This window comes from Rhinoderma darwinii, chromosome 10, assembly GCF_050947455.1.
Source record: "Rhinoderma darwinii isolate aRhiDar2 chromosome 10, aRhiDar2.hap1, whole genome shotgun sequence".
In the NCBI taxonomy this organism is placed as follows: domain Eukaryota; kingdom Metazoa; phylum Chordata; class Amphibia; order Anura; family Rhinodermatidae; genus Rhinoderma; species Rhinoderma darwinii.
In genome coordinates, this window is record NC_134696.1 from 84,865,783 (window position 1) to 84,891,825 (window position 26,043).

A 26,043-nucleotide genomic window follows, 5' to 3' on the forward strand; every position below is an offset into this window, starting at 1 on the left:
TCGTTTTCTAAAGAAATTCGACAGACCACAACTGATCAGAATTGAACCATCTTGTAATGGAGGCCCAAAGGAATGCCTTCATTTCTAAGAATGAGTTAAAATGACAATACAATCCTTTGGCGACCTTCTACGTATTGCCAAAAATTTACAAAAAATTGTTGTAATTTCCCTGGTAGGCCAGTTGTATCAGGCAAGGATAATCTCACTTAAAGAGTTTTTTCAGACCTAAGAAATTTTGGCCTAGTCTCAGGATAGGCCATCAATACCTAATCGGGGGGGTCCGACTTCCGGAACCCCCGCCGATCAGCTGTTTTGAGGGGCTGCAATGCTCATACAAGTGATGCCTCCCCTTTATGTCAACCTGCTCATACTATAAATCGCCAACACACTTCACCGGTTCATGGTATTACAGCCTTCTCCAATTCACTTGAATGGTAGAAGGCTGTAATACTGTGAAGCGCGGCTACAAGTGTGTTGGCAATTCACAGTATGAGTAGTAAAGGGAATGAAGATGAAGCAGCGCCACAGCCCCTTAAAAAAGCTGATCGGACGGTGGCGGGAGTCGGACCCCAACCGATCAGGTATTGATAGCCTATCCCAAGGATAGGCCATCAATTTCTTAGGACTGGAAAACTCCTTATGTTAATGACATCTTATCCGCATATGTTGGCACTCTTTCCTCTTTTCTGAGGGATACTAAGGACACTGCCACCAGGCTCCAGGAGATCAATGTATGTTACTTTAACTACTATGATTGCCAGTATTGATGTTGAATCCGTTTACACGAATATAAACCATAATTTAGGTCTCACAGCGGTATAGTATTTTTTTTGAATCCGAAAGGTAATCAAATTCAGTCACACAAATTTATTTTGTCAATTTAGGAATTTTTTCTAACACCAACCTAAAGTTTTCTTTACTGGAACAATTGGCATTGATCTGCCCCCAAAAGAGGGATCCTAGTTGGTCAAAACTTGAGAGCAAAAGGAAACTGCCTTGATGATCATACTTTCCAAAAAGAGTGTGATCCATTATACCGGATATATATTGATTGTTATTATAGATAGATCACAATTTACTGGAAGCTTTAACCCCTTCCCGCTTTGTCCACTTTTGACCTTCCTGACACAGCCTCATCTTTCAAATCTGACATGTTTCTGATATGTGGTAATAACTTCGGAATGCTTTTACATATCTAAGCGATTCTCAAATTGTTTTCTCGTGACACATTGGACTTTGTTACTGTTAAAATGTTCTCAGTACATTAAGAATTGTAATTATGAAAAACACCAAAATGTAGTGAAAAATTGCAAAAATTTGCATTTTTCTAAATTTAAATATATCTGCCTGTAAGGCCTCATGTACACTTCAGGTCTTTCCTTCAGGGTGCTATCCGTTTTTGTCACTGATAGCACGCTGAACCCATTCATTTCAATGGGGCCATGCACACTTCAGTTTTTTTGACGGTCCGTTGCTCCTTTCCGATCCAAAGTAGAGCATGTCCTACTTTGGTCCGGGATTCCGTGACCGTGAGGCCCATGCAAGTCAATGGGGCCGTCAAAAAAACTGAAGGCACACAGAAGGCATCCGTGTGCCGTCCGTGTGTGACGGAGCCGTTGCCTAGCAACCGCCGGGCGGGCAGAAACACATTAGAAAAATATTAAACTAATCGGCAGCCACTTGTCTCTATCAATAACTGATAGAGAAAAGAGGCTGCTGATTAAAAATAAAATAAAAAGCATTTCATACGTACCCGGTCGTTGTCTTGGTGACGAGTCCCTCTTCTTCCTCCAGTCCGACCTTCTTTTGTGACGCGGCAGCCTGTGATTGGCTGCAGCGGCCGCGGCAGCCTGTGATTGGCTGCAGCGGCGACATGGATTGAACGTCATCGCTGGAGGCCGGACAGGGGGAATGTAAGTATGAATTTTTTTTTTTATTTTTTTTTTACATTTAATTGTATTTTCCACGCGCCGAGCATGGTACTGTCACCCTGGACAGTACCATGCTGGGCGCACGGAAACACGGAGTGCACACGGAAACCACACAGCCGCTAAAACGGGTTCACGGACCCGTCAAAAGCGGCCGTGAAAACGGTGACGTAAGTGTGCACGAGGCCTAAGAAAGGCAGTTATAACACACAAAATTGTTCCTAATTAACATCTCCCATATGACCACTTTAGATTGGCATCATTTTTTGAACATCCTTTTATTTTTCTAATGACGTTACAAGGCTTAGAACTTTAGCAGCAATTTCTCACATTTTCAATAAAATTTCTAAAGGCTATTTTTACAGGGGCTAGTTCAGTTGTGAAGTGGATTTCAGGGCCTTATATTAGAAACCCCCAATAAGTCACCCCATTTTAAAAACTTCAACCCTCAAAGTATTAAAAACAGCATTTAGAAAGTTTCTTAACCCTTTAGACGTTTCACAGGAATTAAAGCAAAGTAGAGGTGAAATTTACAAATTTCATTTTTTTTTTTACGGAAATGTTTTTTTAATTCATTGTTTTTGTAACACAGAAAGTTTTACCAGAGAAATGCAAATCCACATTTATTGGCCGGATTCTGCAGTTTTAGGAAATATCCCACATGTGGCCCTAGTGGGGTAATGTACTGAAGCACCGGCCTCAGCAGCAAAGGAGCACCTAGTGGATTTTGGGCCTCCTTTTTATTAGAATATATTTTAGGCACCATGTCAGGTTTGAAGGGCTCTTGCAGTGCCAAAACAGTGGAAATCCCCTAAAATTGACCACATTTGGGAAACTAGACTCCTCAAGGAAATTATCTAGGGGTATAGTGAGCATTTTAACCCTACATGTTTATTGCAGAAATTATTGGAAGTAGGCCGTGAAAATGAAAATCTACATTCTTTCAATGAAAATGTAGGTTTAGCAAATTTTTTCTCATTTCCACAAGGACTAAAGGAGAAAAAGCAACATTTGTAAAGCAATTTCTCCCGAGTAAAACAATACCCCACATGTGGTCATAAACGGCTGTTTGGACACACGGCGGAGCTTAGAAGGGAAAGAGCGCAATTTGGCTTTTGGAGCTCAAATTTAGCAGGAATGGTTTGCGGAGGCAATGTCACATTTGCAAAGCCCCTGAGGGGACAAAACAGTGAAAACGCCCAAAAAGTTACTCCATTTAGGAAACTACACCCCTTGAGGAATTCATCTAGTGGTGTAGTGAGCATTTTGACCCCACAGGTGTTTCATAGATTTTATTACAATTGGGCAGTGAAAATAAAAACAATCCTTTTTCTTCAATAAGACGTAGCTTTATCTCAAAATTTTCCTTTTCTCAACCATTAAAGGAGAAATGGCACCTCAACATTTGTAAAGCAATTTCTCCTGAGTACGGCAATACCCCATATGTGGTCATAAACTTCAGAAAACAAAACAGTGGAACCCCCCAGAAATGACCCCCATCTTGGACTACACCCCTCAAGGTATTCACCTAGGGGTGTAGTGAGCATGTTAACCCCGCAGGTGTTTTGCAGAAATGAGTGTGCACTCGATGTTGCAGTGTGAAAATGGGATTTTTTCCATAGATATGCCAATATGTGGTGCCCAGCCTGTGGCACCATAACAAGACAGCTCTCTAATTATTATGCTGTGTTTCCCAGTTTTAGAAACACCCTACATGGGGCACTAATCTTTTGCCTGGCCATTTAACAGGGCTCAGGATTGAAAGAGTACCATGCGAAATTGCGGGCTAATTGGGCAACTTACAAAGTATTGGTTCACAATTGCAGGGCTCTGATGTTAAATAATAAAAACTTCTGAGAAGTGACCCCATTTTGGAAACTACACCCCGCAAGGCATTTATTAAGGGGTATAGAGCATTTTCACCCCACAGGTCTTTTCCATAAATGATTGCGCTGCAGATGGTGCAAAGTAAAAATTTCAATTTTTCCCCAGATATGTCATTTCAGTGGCAAATATGTCATGCCCAGCTTATGCTACTGGAGACACACACCCCAAAAATTGTTAAAAGGCTTCTCCCGGGTATAGCGATGCCATATATGTGGAAGTAAACAGCTGTTTGGGCATGCTGTAGGGCTCAGAAGTCGGATGGAGCCGTAACACTCTTTCTAACTCCTTAGATGCCGTGATCGCGATTGACCAAAGCATCTGAGGAGTTGAACAGGTAGAATCAAATTATACAGGCAACACCTGCTAAGTCTGGAGCCCGCTCCATATTGTTCCTAAATGGCTTCCACATACATGTATGTGGCATGTTGTTGTTAAGGACATGTCGTTAAGGGGTTAAAGTGATTATCCTGCCACAACTTATTATCTATCCACAGCTTTTCAGGAGACCTATCAGAATAAGCTGCCATATGGGTGTACCTGAGGAATAACACTATTTCTGGTCATTATATGACTTTTATTCTGAATTGTTTATCAGTTTTCCCCTCTGCAGGCTCCATCTCTAAGGCTGGGTTCACACGAGCATGTTACGTCCGTAATGGATGGAACGTATTTCGGCTGCAAGTCCCGGACCGAACACACTGCAGGGAGCCGGGCTCCTAGCATCATAGTTATGTACGTTGCTAGGAGTCCCTGCCTCGCTGCAGGACAACTATCCCGTACTGTAATCATGTTTTCAGTACGGGACAGTAGTTCCACAGAGAGGCAGGGACTCCTAGCATCGTACATAACTATGATGCTAGGAGCCCGGCTCCCTGCAGTGTATTCGGTTCGCGACTTGCGACCGAAATACGTTCCGTCCATTACGGACGTAACATGCTCGTGTGAACCCAGCCTTATTCTCAGTGTTATCTGAGATAGTGGGTGGAGCCTAACTGATATAATTTCTTAGTGAGATATAACACTTACTAAAAGCTTCCGCACCATATTTGTCTCTCTCTGCCTCTCTCTCACTCTGCTTCTGCTCTCTTGTGTCTATCTATCACATATACAGAAGCAGCAACATGGAGGACATTATACAACAGTAATGAGAAGTGTAGCTGAGTATCCATTATTCGGCTGAGATATAACACTTACTGGGAGCTGCAGAAGTGTCTCTGTGTGTATCTCTGCCTCTCTCTCACTTTGCTCCTTGCTCCCTTGTAATGTGGGAAAACTATGGGGCTCATTTGTTATCATAAAGAAAATCTGGACTTGTTGGCTATAGCAACCAATCACAGTGCAGTTTTCTTTTTTTCCACAGCAGTTTAAGAAATGAAAGCTGAGCACAAATTGGTTACTATGGACAATAGGTTAGTTCTTCTGTTAATTCTGATAAATCAGCCCCATATTGCTCCTTCTTGAGTCGATGCTTTAGGAGCAGCATACTGGCACTGTATATTAACAGGATCTACCCATATGGAGAAGAGTACCCAGATACTTTTCTATGGGTAACTACAATTACATACATTCAATCGGCCAAATAGATGGCATTCACTTACAGTCAAGCATCTATAGAAAATATTATACTACATAAAGTAGCTTATGTTGATCAAGGCACACATGATGTCATTTATTATGAGATGAAACACATTTACTAATATTTTATTAAATGTTAGATGTTTGGAAGAACTTCTCTTTCCCACACTAATTTCTTTACTGTGTTTAACAGCGTTACCACAATGCTCCATATGCACCGTATCCAGGTTTTCCTCAGCCAGGCAGCCATGGGACCAACTACCAGCCATATACCATTCAGCCAGGTCCCCCTCCTCCTTCTTACGTGATTGAAAGGCCATGTGAGTATCTTAAACAGTAGATCCAAGAGTTTTGAAGCCAAATAATGTTTGTTTCCTAGTGATCAATAGTGTTACATAAAGGGTGATGGCTTGTGAAAGATGTCATATAATAAAAAGGGTTGCAGCTAAAAGTAAATTTCTTTAAAGCACTACTGATATAGACTGTTTACTAAACATAGATGCTAATTATGGGTTTATATAAGACAGGTAATTATCATTGCCTTCATAGCGGGCTGTCAGGCTGCTTCCATGCACATTAGATTTTCGGCAAATGCCGCCGAAATCGTCCGGTTTGGCTGACTTTAATCTAATGTTAATGATGAGCCTAAGACAAAGGAAACCACAGTAAACAAATGACACCGTGTTCAGGTGACACTGTTTAGCAGTATTCCCCTAGGCATATCTCTAATTCTCAGTTGTCTCTGAGCTAGTGGGCGGTGCCTAATGGCTATCATGTCTTCTACACACTGCACACATTCAAGAGTAGAAACCTGCTCCCCTATCTCATATATATATATATATATATATATATATATATATATATATATGTATATGTATATGTGTGTGTGTGCTGCGGCATGGAGCAGTAATGAGCAGTGTAGCTTAGAATCCAGCACTGGAGTGACCTAGAAATCTTACCAGCAGCTGCAGCATGTCTTTCTCACTCTGCTCCTGCTTCCTCCCCCTGCTCACCCCTCCCCTCTCTATAGACTTGTATGCTGCATGTCTGTAGCTGCCCTACTCTATCTCTGTTCCCGCCCCTGCTCCCGACTCCCCTCTCCATAGACTTGTATTGACAGGCAGTGAAGAGACAAACCTCCACCTTCTGCAGCCCGTTAATTCTGCTCTGTAACAAGGGACGGACTTTGCCTGACAGCAGTTGTGGACAGCAGATTACAGGAAGGGAGACACCTAGTGTCAGTAAGGTCACACGGAATTTGCATGGATAAAACAACTACATTTTAATAGTAAGTAAATTACAAAGTTGATTTATATCAGGTATACTTATAGATTAGCATTATTTTGTGTAATTTAACATAAAATCGGCCGGTGTAATAGGGCTCTTAGCCTACTCAAAAGATTTTACTTGAACTCAATACTGATGCTGTGGAAACACCTGAAATGAGCAGATCATGCATGAAAACCTACCATGTGTCTGAAGTAAATCAGTTCTGTAAAGAATAGTGTTCTATGAGTCCTCAGGCACAATATACAAGACTGATACCAAATTATTAAAGGTGTCTGGCTTCATTCAACGCTACTAACGGTGGTAGGGTTATAGTCAACCATATGCAAAAGCTGGAACAAATGCTGTCGGGATTTCATTCCATTTGTAAGTATGGCCTTTTTCGGTGTTTTTGCATAAATGTCCTTGTTTTTATCTGTTTTGTCGGGATTTCATGAAGTCTATTCCCCCATAAGTTTTACTTTCCTGCTCCATGCTGCACTGAGGTATTTCCTTTGCGGGTTCCCATGGCAATGGCAATCATCGCTCAGGAAGACAAGGCAAGCAATGGTTACAGAGGGGATTGAGTTTTTAGCTTTTGGCCAAAGTTTGGCATTTACTTTTTCCCAATGCATGATATGGATGTTGAATAACTTTTTTTTTCTTAAATAAACATATTACATCCAAAATTATTGAGCATAATAAATATTCAATGTATGGAGAGGTCTGGAACAGAGCAAATTCTTTTTCCCAGCACTATATACAGGGCACTTTTCCCTCAGTACTACATATACTATTGGTTGGTATGGAAATATTCATTTGAAGAACAGAAATTTGTCAACCTGTAGGGGTAGTGCAGGGGGTGGAATTCTATCAATGACTAGGCTGTGTGGGGTACTAACAAGAAAAAGGACAACCCATTTTGATATTTTCCATAAGGCTAAGGATCCTTTTACATGGGGCAATTATCGGGCAAAAAAGCGTTCACAGTACGTTTGTTCCCAATCATTGCCATGTCGTATAGTTTCTGCAGCCTAAAATATTATTGTTGTCGGCAGCACCTTCCTGTGTAAACAGGTAGAGGTGCTGCCGACATGATAGAAATGTATAGGGACAAGTATTCATTGTAACGAGCGCTCGTCCCCATACATAGCTCCTTGTGAAAGGAGCAAACGAGCGCCGATTAACGATGTCTCATTGATCGGCGCTCGTTGTTACGGCCAAAATGGGCCGGTGTAAAAGGACCTTTACTCTATGGGGCAGATTTACTAATACTGACGCAAATTTACTAATGTGATTGCACCTAAACCTTGTCGGAAAATGCACCAAAATGTGGCACATTTCTGGCAAATAATGTCATATCAAGTTTTAGACCTATTTATGAAGCAAATGTGCTAAAAGGAACAAATGTTTGTGCCTCACTAGACTATTTTGAAAAGGGGGTATGACCAGTGGCGAATTAAGTAGACCATAGGCCCTGGGCTGTTACCCAAACTTGGGCCCCTCTTCACCACCACCACCCTGCCACGCCGTAACTATTGCTAACACTACCTTTTTGCGCAAGCATTAACAAATGGGTGTTACGATTCACAGGGCTGTGTCCCTACATACTGACAGTATCACACTGTGCATGGACACATCCTCCTGACAAGGGGATTGGTAAAAACAATTTTTCTATCAGTCCTGGACTGCACAATGACTTTATGTGGAATACAAGGATTTCCTATAAACATGTCAGGAGAGGGGACAGATTCTCTACAAATTCAGTGACTCACAGGTGACGATGTCTCAGATGCTAGTAGTTTTTTTTCCTCTTTTCTTCTCCATCCGGTCTAGAGCTCATGACGACTTCTCCCGGCCATGGCCCATTTCTGCAGACCCAAACTATAATATCACCATGCACTGTGCCCCTGAATATAATTGTGTCACACACTGTAAAGTAAAGCACCACATACACAGTGCCCCCTGTAGATAGCGCCAACCCCCATGTAGATAGCGCCACACACATCCCCCCTGTAGATAGCGCCACACACACACACACCTGTAGATAGCGCCACACACACAACCCCCCGTAGATAGCGCCACACACACCCCACCGTGTAGATAGCGCCGCACACATCCCCCCATGTAGATAGCACCACACACACACCTGTAGATAGCGTCACACACACAACCCCCAGTAGATAGCGTCACACACACAACCCCCTGTAGATAGCGCCACACAGCCCCCTATAGATAGCATCACACAGCCCCCTATAGATAGCATCACACAGCCCCCTATAGATAGAATCACACAGCACTCTCCCCTTGAATATAGTGCCATACAGCGCTCCCTTCCTTATATATAGTGCCACACAGTGCTCCCCCCTTCCTTGTATATAGTGCTACACAACGTTGCTACATTGCAGCCCTGGGATGACATTTTATCCCATATGACTGCTGCAGTCTGAGATTGGCTGCAGCGGTCACATGGGGTGAAACGTCATCCCAGGAGGCCGGCCCGGATGAAGAAACAGAATTCTGGGCAAGTATAAGATTTTTACTTTTTCTAAATTTGCGTTTTTACATAACATCTGTTATTTGTTGCGGGTTTCACCTCCCTATTGAATTAAATGGGGAAAACCCGAAACAAATAAGCAGTGTTTACGCAAATACAATTGACATGCTGCGGAATAAAAAAACGCATGCAGGTCAATTTCTGAGCTTTTTTTTCCCACTTATCATTTACGCAGCATGTGGATGAGAATTGTTCACATCTAATCTACTCTGCTGCTACTGTATTAGGCAGAGGCGGAAGTCTGCTGTTGGCCATCGCGAAGGATCGTTCGTGTTAATTTTTGAAACAGTCAGCCGAAATGGCTTTTATCTCATGTGTATGTGCAGCTTAACTTTTCAAACAATTTATGCTAATCTAAATGTATACCTGATATAATCAACTTTGTAAATTAACTTACTGTTAAAATGTAGTTCTTTTATCCATGCAAATTCTGTGTGAATTACTGCCACTAGGTGTCTCCTTTCCTGTAATCTGCTGTCCAACCGCTGCTGTCAAGCAAATTCCATTCCTGGTTACAGAGCAGAATTCACCGACTGCAGAAGGTGGGGCGGTGTCAATTCACTGCCTGCCTATGCAAGTCTATGGAGAGGGGAGGAGGAGCAGGAGAAGTGAGTGAAGAAAGTAAGTCAGACACAGGCATGCTGCACATACAAGTCTATGGAGAGTGGAGGGGGAGCAGGAGGAGGGAGCAGAGAGAGTGAATCCGCAACAAACACGCTGCATAAAAGTCTTTGCCGAGAGAAGGAGTGAGAAGGGGAGGAAGCAGGAGCAGGGGGAAAAAGACAAAGATGTGCTGGTAAGATTTCTATTTACCCCAGTGCTGGATTCTCAGCTACACTGCTCATTACTGCTGTATGATCTGCTCCATGCTGCTGCTGCAGCTTCTATCTATATGTGATAGATAGGGATAGGAGAGTAGGATTCACCCCTTCTCTATGTGCTATGTATAGGAGACATGATAGCAGTTAGGCTCCACCCACTGGCTCAGAAACAACTGAGAATTAGCGATCGAGCCTGCAGAGTGGAAAACTGCAAAATAATGCAGAATTCAAGTCATATAATGGTCTGATATAGTGTTCTTCCTCATATACACAAATATGACAGCTTATTCTGAAAAGTCACTTGAAAAGTTAGGTATAGTTTAAGTTTTTGCTGTCAGCATTAGTAAATCTGCCCCACTGTCTTAAAATTAGACAGCTTATTATTAGACTAGATGCATCAAATTAATCGCAGTGGCTCATGCTGGATGATAAATTGGATGCATTTTCGGATACTTATGTCTAACTTTATATCGCTTTTTTTTTGTGTGCAATTTGGTGCATCTAAAGCTACGCCCTTTTCCAGTATACCACACCCCTTTTCCACTAAGACACACCCCTTATCAAATGAGTTGCAGAAAGTGTCTGAAACACTTTATAAATGTGGCGCACGTCATGTCTCAAAGTAATTCTGTCCCAAAGTAAATCTGCCTCTATATGTTCCTATTTCCAACAATATATAATCTAAAGTACCCAGAATGTGGAAAAATTGTTATATTACCTCACGTCACTGCCTTCAAAGATTCCACTTTATAAATACTTCATTTTAAAGCCATGCTATCCATTTCAGGGGGAAAAAGACTAGTAATATAATTAAAGCACACTTCAGCTTCATTAATTCTAAACTGCTAAGACATTATATAACTTCTGCTAGAAGGCAATTTTCAGTAACTATAAATACCGTGGAATAATTATGAGGAGAAACTGAACATATTAATTCTATCCCTTGCACATGTAAAGGAGTCCTGTTTCAATAAAAGAAAAGTATTTAGCATATATATATATATATATATATATATATACATACATACGGTACTGTGCGGATGTTTTAGGCAGTTGTGGATAAATGCTGCAAAGTGAGGGTATGTTCACACGCAGTGGTTTTAGACGCAATTCGGGCGTTTTACGCCTCAAATTACGCCTGAAAAAACGCCCCTAATACGCCTACAAACATCTGCCCATTGCCTGCAAAGGGTTTTACGATGTTCTGTTCCCACGAGCCTTTATTTTACACGTCGCTGTCAAAATACGGCGCGTAAAGTGACGGCTCGTCAAAAGAAGTGCAGGACACTTCTTGGGACGTTTTGGAGGCGTTTTTCATTGACTCCATTGAAAAACAGCTCCAAAAACGGCCGTAAAAAAGCTGCGAAAAACGCGAGTTGTTAAAAAAACGTCTGAAAATCGGGAGCTGTTTTTGCCTGAAAACAGCTCCGTATTTTCAGACGTTTTTGCTCACTGCATGTGAACATACCCTTAGAATGCTTTCAAAAATAGAAATGTTAATAAGATATTTTTTTTTAGCAATTAACAAAAAGTGAATGAACAGAAGACAGATCTAATTCAAATCAATATTTGGTGTGACCACCCTTTGCCTTCAAAGAGCATCAATTCTAGGTACACTTGCGCACAGTTTTTGAAGGAACTTGGCAGGAAGGTTGTTCCAAACATCTTGGAGAACTGGCCACAGATCTTCTGTGGATGTAGGTGTCCTCAAATCCTTCTGTTTCTTCATGTTAACCCAGACAGATGGTGATTCAAATGGAAGCTATGGTTTAGCGTATTTTGTAGGGGTGATATTTATATTTTATTATCACTGTGTTTTAACTATTTACGTAATTATTCTCTAGGAACATGAACACATGCTGCACCCAAATATTAAGACACTATCATTCACATGAGATTGGTGCATCGGGGCTATGTGTCGACTACTGGTGGTCATATTATTACTAAGAATAACTATTCATTATATTTATTGTTGTACTATCCACTACATATTCAAAATGCCACACTACAAAGAAAGTTATCAACAGTCTAACATAATCACCAAGGACACCTTGCTGGATATAAGACAAGTCCTATTGATGAAATACTTATACCATCTTGCTTGGCATTTATTATATATGATGGGAGCGCCACAAGCTCAAAATATATTGGATCTGAATATACTCCATTATATACTTTTCTCAAAAGACTGATTATCAAGTGTTCAAGAGACCTAATACTTCTTCTACAGGTCCATAATAACATATAATTATTAGCATGTTGTATACACAAAACAGGGTAATTCAACATGGTGATCAATTTGTAATAGATGTTAAGCATTATTCATACGATAACCCGTAAACACTATTTTACAGTTTCTACATAGAATGAATGCATATAAACTGTTGAAATGTTGTAAATAAATTCTATTACTAATCTTGTACTATTCTTGAGTTACAACCTATATTATACTTCAGAGCTGCATTCACAATACTACAGTAATCGGAACGGAAATCTCTCAGATCCGTCTGGTGATTTGCTTTCTGAAATTTTTATCTTACCACCAAGCGCTGTACAATATTTATAGGTATGAGAAGCTACAGCAAGCCATCCACTGCATTATAGATCAGCTAAGCTGTAAGGGGTGTGTCTGTCAACAAGCTTGCTGACTGTTTCAAATAGCAACCGGCAGAATTGTTAATGCAGGTCAGGGATATAATACAGGTTGTAACCGAGCATCAGTACAAGCATTACAAGTTACTCAACTTTTAGAGCAAATCAGTTACTGTACAAAGTAATCTAATATTATGTGCTTTCAGCTTCAAACAAGTTGCCATTTTCCCTCTTTTCCAACCGTGGGACCACCCTATTTGGCATCCTTGTAATAATCATCGTGCTCGTTGGAATTGGTCTCATCACTGCATGTGAGTACAGGACCTTGTGTCACCTTCTGTCCAGTCTATTTGCCAAGTACTATACAGTGGCGTTGCTTTGATGTCCTGTGCCCCAATGCAAGTTCTATGCTGCACCTTGCACCTAACCACTAATTGACATGCTTCATGCAAATATATAAATTTTCTTTTATGTAAAGGCATCTCCATCTGGCATGATTTATCAGGGGTAGCTATAGGGGGTGCAGAGGTAGCAGTTGCACCTGGGCCCTGGTGTCTGAGGGGGCTCAGAGGCCACTTTGCCACATAAGAAGATACCTGTAACATAAATCGGAAATGGTAGGTGGGGACTCTGGTACAGATTTTGCATTGGGTCCCAGGACCTTTAAGTAACGCCTATTGGTTTGGTTTGCCCTTTTTGGTGTGGCCCACAGCAGACTTTTACTGTGCTTTAAGAAGAAGTAATTTTACCATTTCTTACCAATTCTTATGTAATTTTATGGACAATACGCCACCATGGTGTTGAGGACTGGCTTCAATTCTTTCCTCTTTATAGCAACCGCTATAGATACCCATCGATGCTCAGCGAAACAGTGGAATATGTAAAGTCAATGATAGACATTATATACTGTACAAATATTAGTCCTAGTCCAAATTTTCTTGCGTCCAGTGATCACTTGTCTTCATTATTGGTCCTGACCGTTTTTGTTAGTAGAATTGCCCCTAAAACTTGGGTATTTCTCGCTCACCTGTAAAACTAAGTACAGCCAGCCTGGGATTCCCACAGGAATGGGAGCACAGAAAATAAATGTCCCCTGTAAATCCTCTTTGTCGGATATGTCACTTTATAGATGGGAATAAATTATTTGCAAATAGTTTCATATGAAATCCCCTCGTACTGGAGTGTTCCTAAGGTCATGTGATGAAATAGCAGGATCGCCGCTACGTAACATATTAATCTGGCAGCATGACTTTATGTCAGGACAGCTGGAATATGTTTCTGACATTTGGAGAGAGTATCAGGGGCTTATGTACATAGTATGCCTATGTAGCTGACAGGCAGCATTTAACCAAGCAATTCATCCAAGCAGCCACCACCGAGATGAGCTCTAGGTGACCGGATTTTAATAGGGATTATGTAAATGTGTACTCAAACGTATTAATGTTTTTCTGTATAAATTCTTTAGGGGGTCTATGCTGCCAGAAAATTGTGATAAGGGCTACGGCTACACTGCCAAAAAAGCCTTGTGAGATTAACAATGCAAAATCGCAGTTTCAGAACCATTATGCTCAGTTACAATCCCTCATGTTCTATTATAATCTGTTATAATCCATCATGATGCATTATTATCTCTTACAATCCTTCATGATCCATTATGATCTGTTACAACCTGTCATGATCTATTATGATCTGTTACAATCAATCATGATTTATTATGATCCATTTGATTGATCCATTATGATTTGCCAAGACCAATTATGATCCATGTTTTTCCTCCATTGACTTGGATTATATATATTTTTTTACTGGATTGAATAATGCTGTATGTTATGCTATTCTGACCTTTAGAAAGCAATGTTAAACTGACGGAAAAGATTTAACGCAAGTGTGAACACAGTATATGCAACATAATGTATGAAATGTCATCTGCCCTCTCCCACTCATAGTTGTCTTCTTAATATACTACAGACCCTTTTACAAGGACCAATGATCGGGCAATCATTGCCTTGTATAAACAGAACAACGATTAGCCGATGAACGAGCAAACGCTTATTCATTGGCTGATCTGCTCGTTTAGGGTAAAATCACACGCAGAGTTTTGATGCCGTTTTTTGGTGCAGTTTTTTTTAACCAAAGCCAGAACTAGATCTGAAGGAAAGAAAAGGTGTATAGAAAAGACTGATGCATCTCCCTTCTTTGGTGCCCACTCCTGTGTTTGGCTCAAAAAACTGAGCCAAAAACTGCGTCAAAACTCTGTGTGTGGTCCTGGCCTTAATGCAGCAAGAAATATTATTGTTGTCGCAGTAATGATCGCTCATCCCCATACATAAACAAGCATTACTCCTTGTGAAAGGAGCAAACGAGTGACGATCAATGAGCTGCCTTGCTGATCAGCGCTCATTTTCACGGCCCATATCGGCCCGTGTAATAGGACCTTTACTCCAGTTCCATGAATACTAATATGGGTATAATTTACCACTATTGCAAAAATCTTTTGGAGATGTTAGCATACCTCCCAACTACCCTGGATTCTGCGGAACAGTTCGGGATTCCGGGTGTTGTCCCACTGTCCCGGGTGGCCAGGGGTATGCCCCGCTGTCAACTGTATCTGCGTCTTCAGGACTCAGATACCGTTGAACCCAAAGCGGAAACAAGGATTCGTCCGCTCCCTGCTTCAGCATTAGTTCAGAGCGTATTAGAAGAGGGAGCTCCTCCACTCGCCGAGGACTCCCCAGTCACAGAGCTACTTTAAGCGCTGTGCCCAGGGAACCCCTTGATGTCACTGTCCATATATGGACAGTGACGTCAGTGGCTAGTGATTGAGCCTAATCCCCGTTAACGATGAACTGGCCATGGATTCCGCTCCTAGAGGAAACCCCTGAGGTCACTGTCCATATATGGACATTGATGTCAGGGGCTCCTCCTGGAGCAGAATCCTTGACCAGTGTTGGCAATGGGGTTTCCATTCAAGGAGTAGCCACCGATGTCACTGTCCATATATGGACTGTGCAATCAGGGCTTCCCCCTAGGATGGGGATTCTGCTCCTAGAGTGAGTCCCAATGGCGCTATCTACAGGGGGGTGGCGCTACCTTCAAGGGGGTGTGGCACTATCAACATGGACACTGTGGCACTATATAGGGGCACTATCTACATGGGCACTGTGGCACGATCTACAAGGGCACTGAAACTTTATATGTGGGCACTGGCACTAGGGGCAGCTTTGGGGGCATTATACTGTATAACGGAACTAGGCGTGCATTATACTGTATAGGGGCAGCTATGGGGGCATTATGCTGTATGGAGGCATTAAGCTGTTTTGGGTTGCTATAGGGCATTATACTGTATGGGGTGGCTATGGGACATTATGCTGTATGGGGCAATTTGTTTGGGAATTATACTGCATGGGGGCATCTGTGTGGGGATTATACTGTATGGGGGCATCTGTGTGGACATTGTACTGCATGGGAGAATCTGTGTGGGCATTATACTGTATGGGTGCATCTATGGGAGGCATTATACTGTATGGTGGCATCTAGAGGGCATTATATTGTGTGGGAGGCACTATGGGAGCATGATACTGTGTGGGCTGAACCGGGTGTGTATGGGCGGGGATTGGGTGGGATTAGGGTGGGCATGGCTTAAAAGGAAAAACTGTGCACTACGTGTGCCGCTTCGTTGTTCCTCTTTGTGATACTTGAAAGCTGGGAGGTATGATGTTAGTGATACCTGACTATATAAAGACTAATGAGATGAGTACTTTTATACAATTATTGAGCTATGTGGTGACACCAGATACAAAGGAGTGCTTCCCATATTATATAGGCTTCATGTGTTTTAGGCTAAATTCACACTAGTGTTGTCTCCCGTTTAGGTCTCTTTCGTCAGAGGAACAGATGACCGAAAATCCAAACCGAAAGCCTTGCTTCAGTTGGTTTCATTTGGCTTTCATTTGCCTCCATTCCACTAGGTTTCCTTTTTTCTCACGGAAGCAAAAGTGCAGTCGGCAACACATTTGCTTCCAAAAAATCGGAAACCTAGCGGCACGGAGGATAACGGAATCCAACTAAAACAAAAGAATTATCATTGAAATCAATGGTAATTCAAACGGAAGCAAAGCTTTCTGTTTGAATTACAGACACCATTCGTTGTTTTCACGCACCCATTGACTTCAAAGGGTCGGCAAAAAACGGACCAGAATAGGATATGCAGTGAGTTTCACACAACGGACACACACTCTGTGATAAACACGGACATGTGAATAGCCCCATTGAATTGCATTGGTCCGTGTGCTGTTAATTATTTAAACGGACAGCACACGGACATGAAATACATTCATGTGAATAAGACCTAATACAAAACCATCTATCTAGTCTAGTCTAGTCTGACTCAAAGCAGGAGCCTGAGTATATGACCAGCAACATGCTACAACAAGCCCACACTTCTTGTCTTATAATAATTATAGGTAGATAGAAGAGGACACATCATAGTAAGATGCCATGTAAAACAACCTAATGCGCCATCACTTGCAGCGGCAGCATGCCATGACAGGCCCTACTCTCTCTATCTCGTAACCTTAAAACTATGACATGCCCTTCCCGGAACTATGATTACTTTTAAACATTATTAGGTAATGTACCACTCAAATCAGTTATAAATTACTATTTATTAATATTAAATTGCGGGGTCCCATATCATTATGATACATTATTGCACCACTTTGTACCACTGACTAGCCTTATCCCCTGCCCTTAGTGTGTGTGCGGGCCATCATCATTCCCTCTAAGGCTATGTTCAGACAGGGCGGATACGCTGCGTAAACGTACACAGCATATCCACCCTGGAATCCGCAGGGAATTCCGGCCGAAAAAATGCACTAAATTGTGGTGCAGCTTTTCGGGGCAGAACGTGGCTGCGGAAATCGGCGTTTAAAAAAAAAAAAAAAAAAAGCTTATACTTAGGGCATGGCCCCACGTGGCGGTTTTCTTCTGCAACTGTCCGCATCAATGCCGCACAGAATCTGCATTGCAGATTCTGTGGCGGATCTGCCCAAAATGTGCAGTAAATTGATGCGGACTGGCCGTTGCGTATTGAGGTGAAAGTACTTCCCTTCTCTCTATCAGTGCAGGATAGAGAGAAGGGACAGCACTTTCCCTAGTGAAAGTAAAAGAATTTCATACTTACCGGCCGTTGTCTTGGTGATGCGTTCCTCTTTCGGCATCCAGCCCGACCTCCCTGGATGACGCGGCAGTCCATGTGACCGCTGCAGCCTGTGATTGGCTGCAGCCGTCACTTAGACTGAAACGTCATCCTGGGAAGCCGGAATGGAGACAGAAGCAGGGAGTTCTCGGTAAGTATGAACTTCTTTTTTTTTTTTACAGGTTGATGTATATTGTGATCGGTAGTCACTGTCCAGGGTGCTGAAACAGTTACTGCCGATCGCTTAACTCTTTCAGCACCCTGGACAGTGACTATTTACTGACGTCGTATAGCAACGCTCCCATAATTACGGGTGCACACACGTAGTCACCCGTAATAATGGGTGCACACACGTAGTCACCCATAATTACGGGAGCCCCATTGACTTCCTCAGTCTGGCTGTAGACCTAGAAATACATAGGTCCAGCCAGAATGAAGAAATGTCATGTTAAAAAACCAATACGCATCCGCAGCACACATAACATGTGCATGACAGCTGCGGACTTCATTGCGTAATTTAGAATCTCCATTGAAGTCAATGGAGAACTTCCGCAATGAGTCCGCAACCAGTCCGCCACAGGTCCGCAACATCCATTGTATACTGCGGACACCAAATTCCGCACCGCAGCCTATGCTCCGCAGCTGAATTTTCCGCCTCGTCTAAACGAAGCCTACTAAAAAGAAGTGGAAGGCAATGGAGAAACGGGTCCACTGCGGATTAACGCTGCGGAGTGTCCACAGCGGAATTCCAGAGCAATTCGCCACGTGGGGCTTTGCCCTTACCCCGGCAAAACGTCCCTCTGTTGTCTGTGCAGCCCGGCCCCCTGGAATGTTTTTCAATGTATTTCAATGTTCTCCAATGTTTTATTTTTAATTTTTTTTGTTTCATCTAATGTGACCGCTGGAACTTGTGATTGGCTGCAGCAGTCACATTGAATAAAACGTCATTCCAGGAGGCAGGGCTGGACAGAGAAGTATAGAGATCTAGGTAAATATAGCTTCTTTTTTTTTCTGAGTTGCGATCTTTGTGGTGGAACCTAAGCTCTTCCGCTGCAAGAAACGCAACACATTGAATTTGATGTGGAAAACCTGATACAGAAAAGAAGCGATTCCGCAACATAAATTGACATGTCGCAAGATTTTAAAAACGCACTGCAGGTCAATTTATGAACAATTTTTTGGAAGAATTTTTACGTAGCGTGTGGATGAGATTTGTTCAAATCTCATCCACTCTGGTGCTACTGTATTATGCTGCGGATTGAAATCCATCGCGGAAAATCCACAGTGCTTACGCTACATGTGGATACTGGTTTTGTCTGGTCTGTACAGCACAATACATCATTTCTGGTTGGCTGAAGTGTAGAAAAATTTAAGGAAAAGAGATAACAACTGAACGCTCAAAGATTTCCAAAAGTCAGGTGTTGAGACGTGTGAACATGAGATGAGAAGATCCCCCGCTGTTTTCCAGCAGCCACGCAGAGAGATTTCCTCTAGAGTCTGCGTTACTTTCCGGTCTGTACTGACTCAGAGAGATTCTGCAAAACCTACATAGCTTTATGTATTAAAAGTGGCAGCACCCATTGCATATCTTCAATATGCTTATATTTGATAAAAATGGAAGGTGACAAGGTCTCGCTTAAGATTACACTAGGGATCATCAATGACCTAATAACGTTTCTATTGGAAACACTCCCTTACGGAGAAGGAGCAATCCGAATACAATCCATGTAGAACTGTGGGAGGCTACATTCAGACATAGCGGGGATAGTGCTTGACTTCACATGCCAATGTAATGATGGCATGTTGAAGAGAATCTGCATACATAGTAAAATATATTTATTTCTATTGTAAGATAGCATAATAAAATAGTATTTAGAAGTTTTTTCCCCATTGCATCATGGAGTCTGATTTTATTTTTTATGTGAATGTGTGGACTATGGATCCCCAATGTTTTGGGGCAAACATGCAAATTTGCAACCCCTAACAACAGGACTTGGTAGGACCCATTTTTGTCTTTAGGACAGTTAGGGCATGTTCACACGTGGCAGAGTTTTTCCGCTGCAAATGTTGGTGCAGATTTGGGGCAATTACGCAACGAATCTGCACCAACAGTTGCATATTTGACAGGTAATTCAGACGTTGCAGAAAACACAGTGGACTTGCCACAGATTTCAGTTTTTGCATTGCAAAGGCTGAAATCCGCAGTGAAATTCCGCTTCTCCGCAAGACACAGTGCATGCAGCGGAGGGAAAATTCCCCACCACAGCCTATGGTCCGTAGCGGAGTTTTCCGCAATGTCTGAACTAACTTGCCTCAAAATGTATTGAAACAAATGTAAAAAACGGCCGCTGGAGAATTCCACTGCGGACTGTCCGCAGCGGAATTCCACAGCAATTCCGCCACGTCTGGCCATGCCCTTAATATTCATTCCTCTGGGATGTGTTCCCATACAGACTCTAAAGTAGTACATACTGTAGGTCTTGCTGATATCCCAAAGTTTGGTTCATTCTGTATACAACTTGTTAAACATTATCCTAGGGATTTCGGAGATACCACAATTTAGATGCCATCAAAGTCAGGACATACAGTTGCCACATAGGGATACACCATGCTTAGCATTTCTATTGAGGTTGCACCAGAGACCCTAGTTTATAATATAAAAGCCCTGAATTATAAGACCACCACCACCAGTTTGCCTGATATCATGATTGTTGTGTTCATGCCTTGGTGTGACTTGTGCCAACTTTTGCCCATGGCATTACCTGTCTTGCAACAGAATCTTCAGACCGAGTAAAAAACACCCGTGTTGTTTTTGTATGGCAGAAAAGACCCCCCCCCCCCCCAGTCCTTTTATCATTATCTGCAATGTTTCTTAAACCTACTCACTTTACTCCATGACAAGTTTAAATGGCAAGATGTGACCATTTCTTCTTCTTTTAGATAAACTTAATGCATTCGGGAGTTCTTCTTCATACAGCCAGCCTAGAGAGAAGTGTTTTCCCAACAAGACCTTGTGCAATGGAATCTCTGAGTGTTCAGAAGGAGGAGACGAGTCTGGATGTGGTAATATTACACTTAAAACTGATGTTTTGTCATTGAATGAGGCTAAGGTGGTGGCAATGATCTGGCTGATCTGAATGATGTATGGGGAGATATCCAACAATTCTGATAACCGGAAGTGCTCAATATCACATAGAGATTTTGAGACATGTTGAAGAACATCTTTGCAGTTATCAATGACCGGTTTTATACCTACTCAAGTGGCCATCTCTTTAGAATTCTGCTAACCGGATGGACATCCAAAAAGCAACCCCCCAGTCTATTTGGGACCCTTCTTAGGCAGAATGGAGGTGGGCTTAAAGTTTCCCCCATTTAGGATTCAAATGTTGGGAGGTATTAAGTTATTGCCTACTTCCCTGGTGGTCTAGTGTAGTGGTGGGTTTCATGCTTACTTCACTATTGGTCTAGGGTCGTGGAGAACTTATTGCCGGATTCCCTGGTGGTCTGTGGTAGGGAAGTAGTTAATAGCTGCTTCCCGGGTAGCATAGGGTAGTGAATGGATTATTGGCTGCTTTCCTGGTGATGTAGGAAGTGGAGGGGTTAATGCCTGTTTCCCTTATAGTCTTGGGCAGTTTTCTTAATATTTCTAAGCCACAAACCCCTTACGCAAAAAATTATATCAAATTACCCCCAAGACTATGATCATACACTGCACTGCACATTAAAAACACCCCATGAAGACACCGTGAGTATCCCTTGGAAACATGGCATTTACCTGGGGTAAATTGAGAAACTAGGTACTAGAACAGTGAATGGGTTATTGTTCTTTCCCTGGTGGTTTACGGTAGTGAAAAGTTTAAAGGCTATGTAAACTTTTGAAGGCAATATTTTTTAACAAATAAATCAATGTTTTATAAAAGTTTGAACAACTTTTAATTTTTATTCTATTTTTTATTTTTTTTATTTTTGAGATACAGCTTCCATATGTCCTGTATCTTGCAGTCAAAGCCAAATCCGTCAAGCCCGCAGGACTGACGCTGGTCTTGCGTGTCCCTGAAATATTCTTTATAATCATAAAACATTGAGAATCTTGCATTGATTATGAAAAATGTGTTTTTCTTACTTCTGACAGTGCGCTTTCGGTGGGATAACTCAATGCTTCAAGTTATGTCACGGAAAGAGGAGAACCTATGGTTACCAGTTTGTTCCACGGGCGTCAGCACTAACTTTGCCTCTTATGTGTGCCAACGTTTTGGATTTCAAGAGTGAGTGTTACCACACACCTTTAAGTTCTAGACATTTTTTCCGCATAGATATGGAAGTCAGGATTGGCGCATGTGTGACATATTTATTGTGCCAACTTTATATTGCATGTTTTCCTCATGTTAGCTTGGGGTGTAGCTTATGCCAGGTCAGAATATTCATCCATGAAATGTCTCTTCTAGAACATTCTATTCTTGCAGCATTGCCATTGTATGTTTTAGAAATAAATGAGGGCACATTTTGCATGCCAGAAGTGTTCACTTTAGAAGTATTCTTTGCTCAGAAATTAGTTCCCCTTTAGGAGCCATAATATATGGGAAATGGGAAAGTATATTTTATTGGACAAAAATATAGAAAGCTTTGTATGCAGTATGCAAAAATGTTCCTAAGCGTCCTCTAGTGGTGACTGCAGGTAAACTGGATGTTATCTTATAACTCTATGGCCTCATACACACGACCACATTGGTTTTGCTGTCCGCAAAACCATGGGTCCGTTGCGGTCCATCGGACCGCAAAAAAAACCTTTGTTATGCATCTGTGTGTCAAGACATCAAATCCGGACCGTAAAATGACATGCATTGAGTTTTTGTGGTCCGGATTTGCGGTCCACACATTTGTGGAAATCACGGTCGTGTGCATGGGGCCAGAGAAATGTATGGGTCTGCAATTTATTAATTGCAGCTGCAAAAGCATGGTCGTGTGCATGAGGCCGATGTCTATGCAGGAATTTTGGTTCCGATTATCAGAAAAATGGAGCTCTGACCTGTATAATGAGATATAACAAAATAAATAAATATGATTAAAAGTAAAATAGAATGAAAAAAAATGAAAAAACAATAGTGGAATTGCTTTTTTAAGCATTTCATTATAAAAAAAAAACATTGATCTAAATAGAATGACACTATTTAAATATATATGTCTACTGTAAAATGATGCATTAAAAATATTCGACTTCTCCTGTAAAAAAAGAACAATGCCTCTATTATCTACGTAGCCTTAAAAATTGAAGAAAGTTAATGGCTCACGGAAGGTAAGGAGGCAAAAAAACAAAAAAATTCTCTTGGTCCTTAAAGGTGTTTTCTGGCACTGTAACATCGATGGCCTATTCTTCGAATAGGATGTCAATATCTAATAGGTCGGTATGTACTGCGCTGTAACTGCGTGGAAGGAGACAGCTGACCAGCTGGGGGCAGAAGTTGAAGCCCACTGATAATATATCACTGGTCTCTCTAAATTAGCTTGGTTCTTAGAGGGTTGAGGTCCCTCAGTGGTTTGGCATCTCTATGATGTAGCATGTGGACTGCCATTCACATAAATATGCCAATGATGTATAATGTGAAGAAAACTGTGGCTGCAATATAAAGACATTGGATTGAACTGTTCTACTATTATGTACACACTTTTATCATATACTGTAACACTATGTATTTTTTCTGGTTTTATTGCACTTTGTATATTTTCTGGATGTTCATAACATAGACATGTCGAAATATATGTGCAGGGGACTGTCATCATTTAGTAGTGTACGGTATATTTTTATATTGTTTCCCTCTCTCATTAGAAACCCAACTACAGAATCGGTGACCATGAGTGACAATCCTTCCAATGTTGGACTTTTTGCCTCTACAGCATCTGACACCATTCAAGGAGGTTTAGACAGGTATGAACAGTATTGATTTCCTTTATTACTTATCTCCTAATGTGATCCTTATAGTTTTAATCCATACAACATGTACTTATTTTTTTTTAAATCCTCTCTATTTTCTCAGTGACACTTGTTCGAGCGGCCGGTACATGTCTGTGAGATGCTCAGGTAAGCAGAATATTTTAGCGAGATAAATTTTTTAAGATATCTCTGTCCCTTACAAATATTTCCTTATTGATTTGCATATTAATGGTATTGTTATGAGTATTGGTCCATTGTAACACATGCAGTTTATTCAACCTTCTAAGGCTATGTTCACACGGGGTATTTTGCCGAGTTTTTTGACGCGGAAACCGCGTCGCAAAACTCGGCAGAAACGGCCCGAGAACGCCTCCCATTGATTTCAATGGGAGGCGTCGGCGTCTTTTTCCCGCGAGCAGTAAAACTGCCTCGCGGGAAAAAGAAGCGACATGCCCTATCTTCGGGCGCTTCCGCCTCTGACCTCCCATTGACTTCAATGGGAGGCAGGAGAAAGCGTATATCTCGCTGTTTTATGCCCGCGGCGCTCAATGGCCGCGGGCGAAAAACGGCGTGATAATTGCCGCGAAAATCGGCGTGCAGGGAGAGGAATATCTGCCTCAAAGTTCCAAACGGAATTTTGAGGCAGATATTCCTCCCCCAAAATACTGCGTGTGAACATAGCCTAAGTCATCTATTGACCAACTATTGACTCTGTAAACTCCATAGTTCGATAAACTTTATAATCAGCCATTGTCTCACTCACTGAGGAGCCTTAATGGGGTTTTCCCATCAGAGACATTTACTGTATGACATATCCACAGGATATGTCATAAATGTCAGATAGATGCGGGTCCCACCTCTGGGACCTGCACCTATCTCTAGAACGGGGACCCTAAACCCTGTTCTACCGCTCTGTGTTGTAGCTAAAAAGTCTGATTTGCTGAGCTACTCTTTTTCCGTAACACCCATAGTAGTGAAAGGCAGTTACGGAAGCAGCGTAGCATGCGAGCTGCGCTGTTTACGTAACTACTATTCAGTTCTATGCGAGTTACAAAAACAGCATAGCTCAGCAAGCTACGCTGTTTCCGTAATTCATGGTCGGAAATCCCATGCTTCAGCCACAACACATAGTAGTATAACGGGGTTTAGGGAGCCCCGTTATAGAGATAGGTGCAGGTCCCAGAGGTGGGACCCGCATCTATTTGACATTCATGACATATCCTGTGGATATGTCATAAATTTCTCTCATGGGAAAACCTCTTTGAGGCCCTTTTACACAGGCCAATGATCGAGCAAATGAGCATTCATATGAACGCCCGTTCCCGATCATTTCCTCGTGTAAAAAGGGCAACGATCAGCCGATTAACGAAGCAAAGCAGCATAAAATATTATCAATGTCAGAAACACATCTCCCTTTGTAAACAGGGAGAAGCGCTGCCAACATGATGGAAATCCATGGGGACAAGCGATCGTAGTAACGATTGCTCAGCCGCATATATAGCTCCTTGTGAAAGGAGCAAGCGAACGGCAATCAACGAGCTGTCTCGTTGATCGGGGCTCATTTTTACAGCCAATATTGGCCGGTGTAAAAGGACCCTCGGCGATTCCCATCTGTACACAGATCTATTTTCGTCTGTTGATACTTCTTGGCTCCAAGCAGTGTGACCACTATAGAAATGTGATGTAAGATCTGTGGGTCAGCCTCACTGGAGTATTGACTCATCTGAGGGAAAGACAGAAAACTGGATAGACTTAGTGAATGTCCATGTCTGAACACCATTTGATTATTAGCTCCAAAATCATGTGCTGATAAATGTAATAAAATACACTATATAAGCAAAAGTATTGGGACACCTATACATTACCCTACAGTACTACAGGAGCATTTATAACATCATATTCTAAAATCCATGGTCATTAATATGGGCTTGGTTCCCCCATCACAGCTAAAACATCTTCCACTCATCTGGGGAGACTTTCTGCACGATTTTGGAGTGTCTGTGGTAATTTTTGACCATTAATCCAGAAGATCATTTTTGAGGTCAGACATTGATGTTGGAGGAGATGGCCTGGCTCACAATCTCTGTTCTAATTCAGCCCAAAGGTGTTCAATAAGGTTGAGGTCAGGACTCTGTGCGGCCAGTCAAGTTCTTCCACACCAAACTCCCCCAACCATGTCTTTATGGACCTTGTTCACTGGGGGTAGAGTCATGCTGGAACAGGGAAGGGCCGAACCACAAACGGTTCCCACAAAGTTGGAAGCTACAATTGTCCAAAATGACTTGATATAC

The 26,043-nt window shown here is 41.9% G+C and overlaps 1 protein-coding gene across 1 annotated transcript in view; it reads left to right on the forward strand.

Annotated features, from left to right (window-relative positions):
• Positions 1-26,043, forward strand: part of TMPRSS13 (transmembrane serine protease 13) — a 50,030-nt gene that overhangs the window by 12,338 nt on the left and 11,649 nt on the right. The window contains exons 4-9 of the mRNA XM_075840839.1: positions 5,584-5,710; positions 12,833-12,937; positions 20,764-20,886; positions 21,956-22,088; positions 23,648-23,746; positions 23,856-23,899. Of these exons, the coding sequence (XP_075696954.1) occupies positions 5,584-5,710; positions 12,833-12,937; positions 20,764-20,886; positions 21,956-22,088; positions 23,648-23,746; positions 23,856-23,899 (631 nt within the window). The remainder of the gene's footprint in view (positions 1-5,583; positions 5,711-12,832; positions 12,938-20,763; positions 20,887-21,955; positions 22,089-23,647; positions 23,747-23,855; positions 23,900-26,043) is intronic.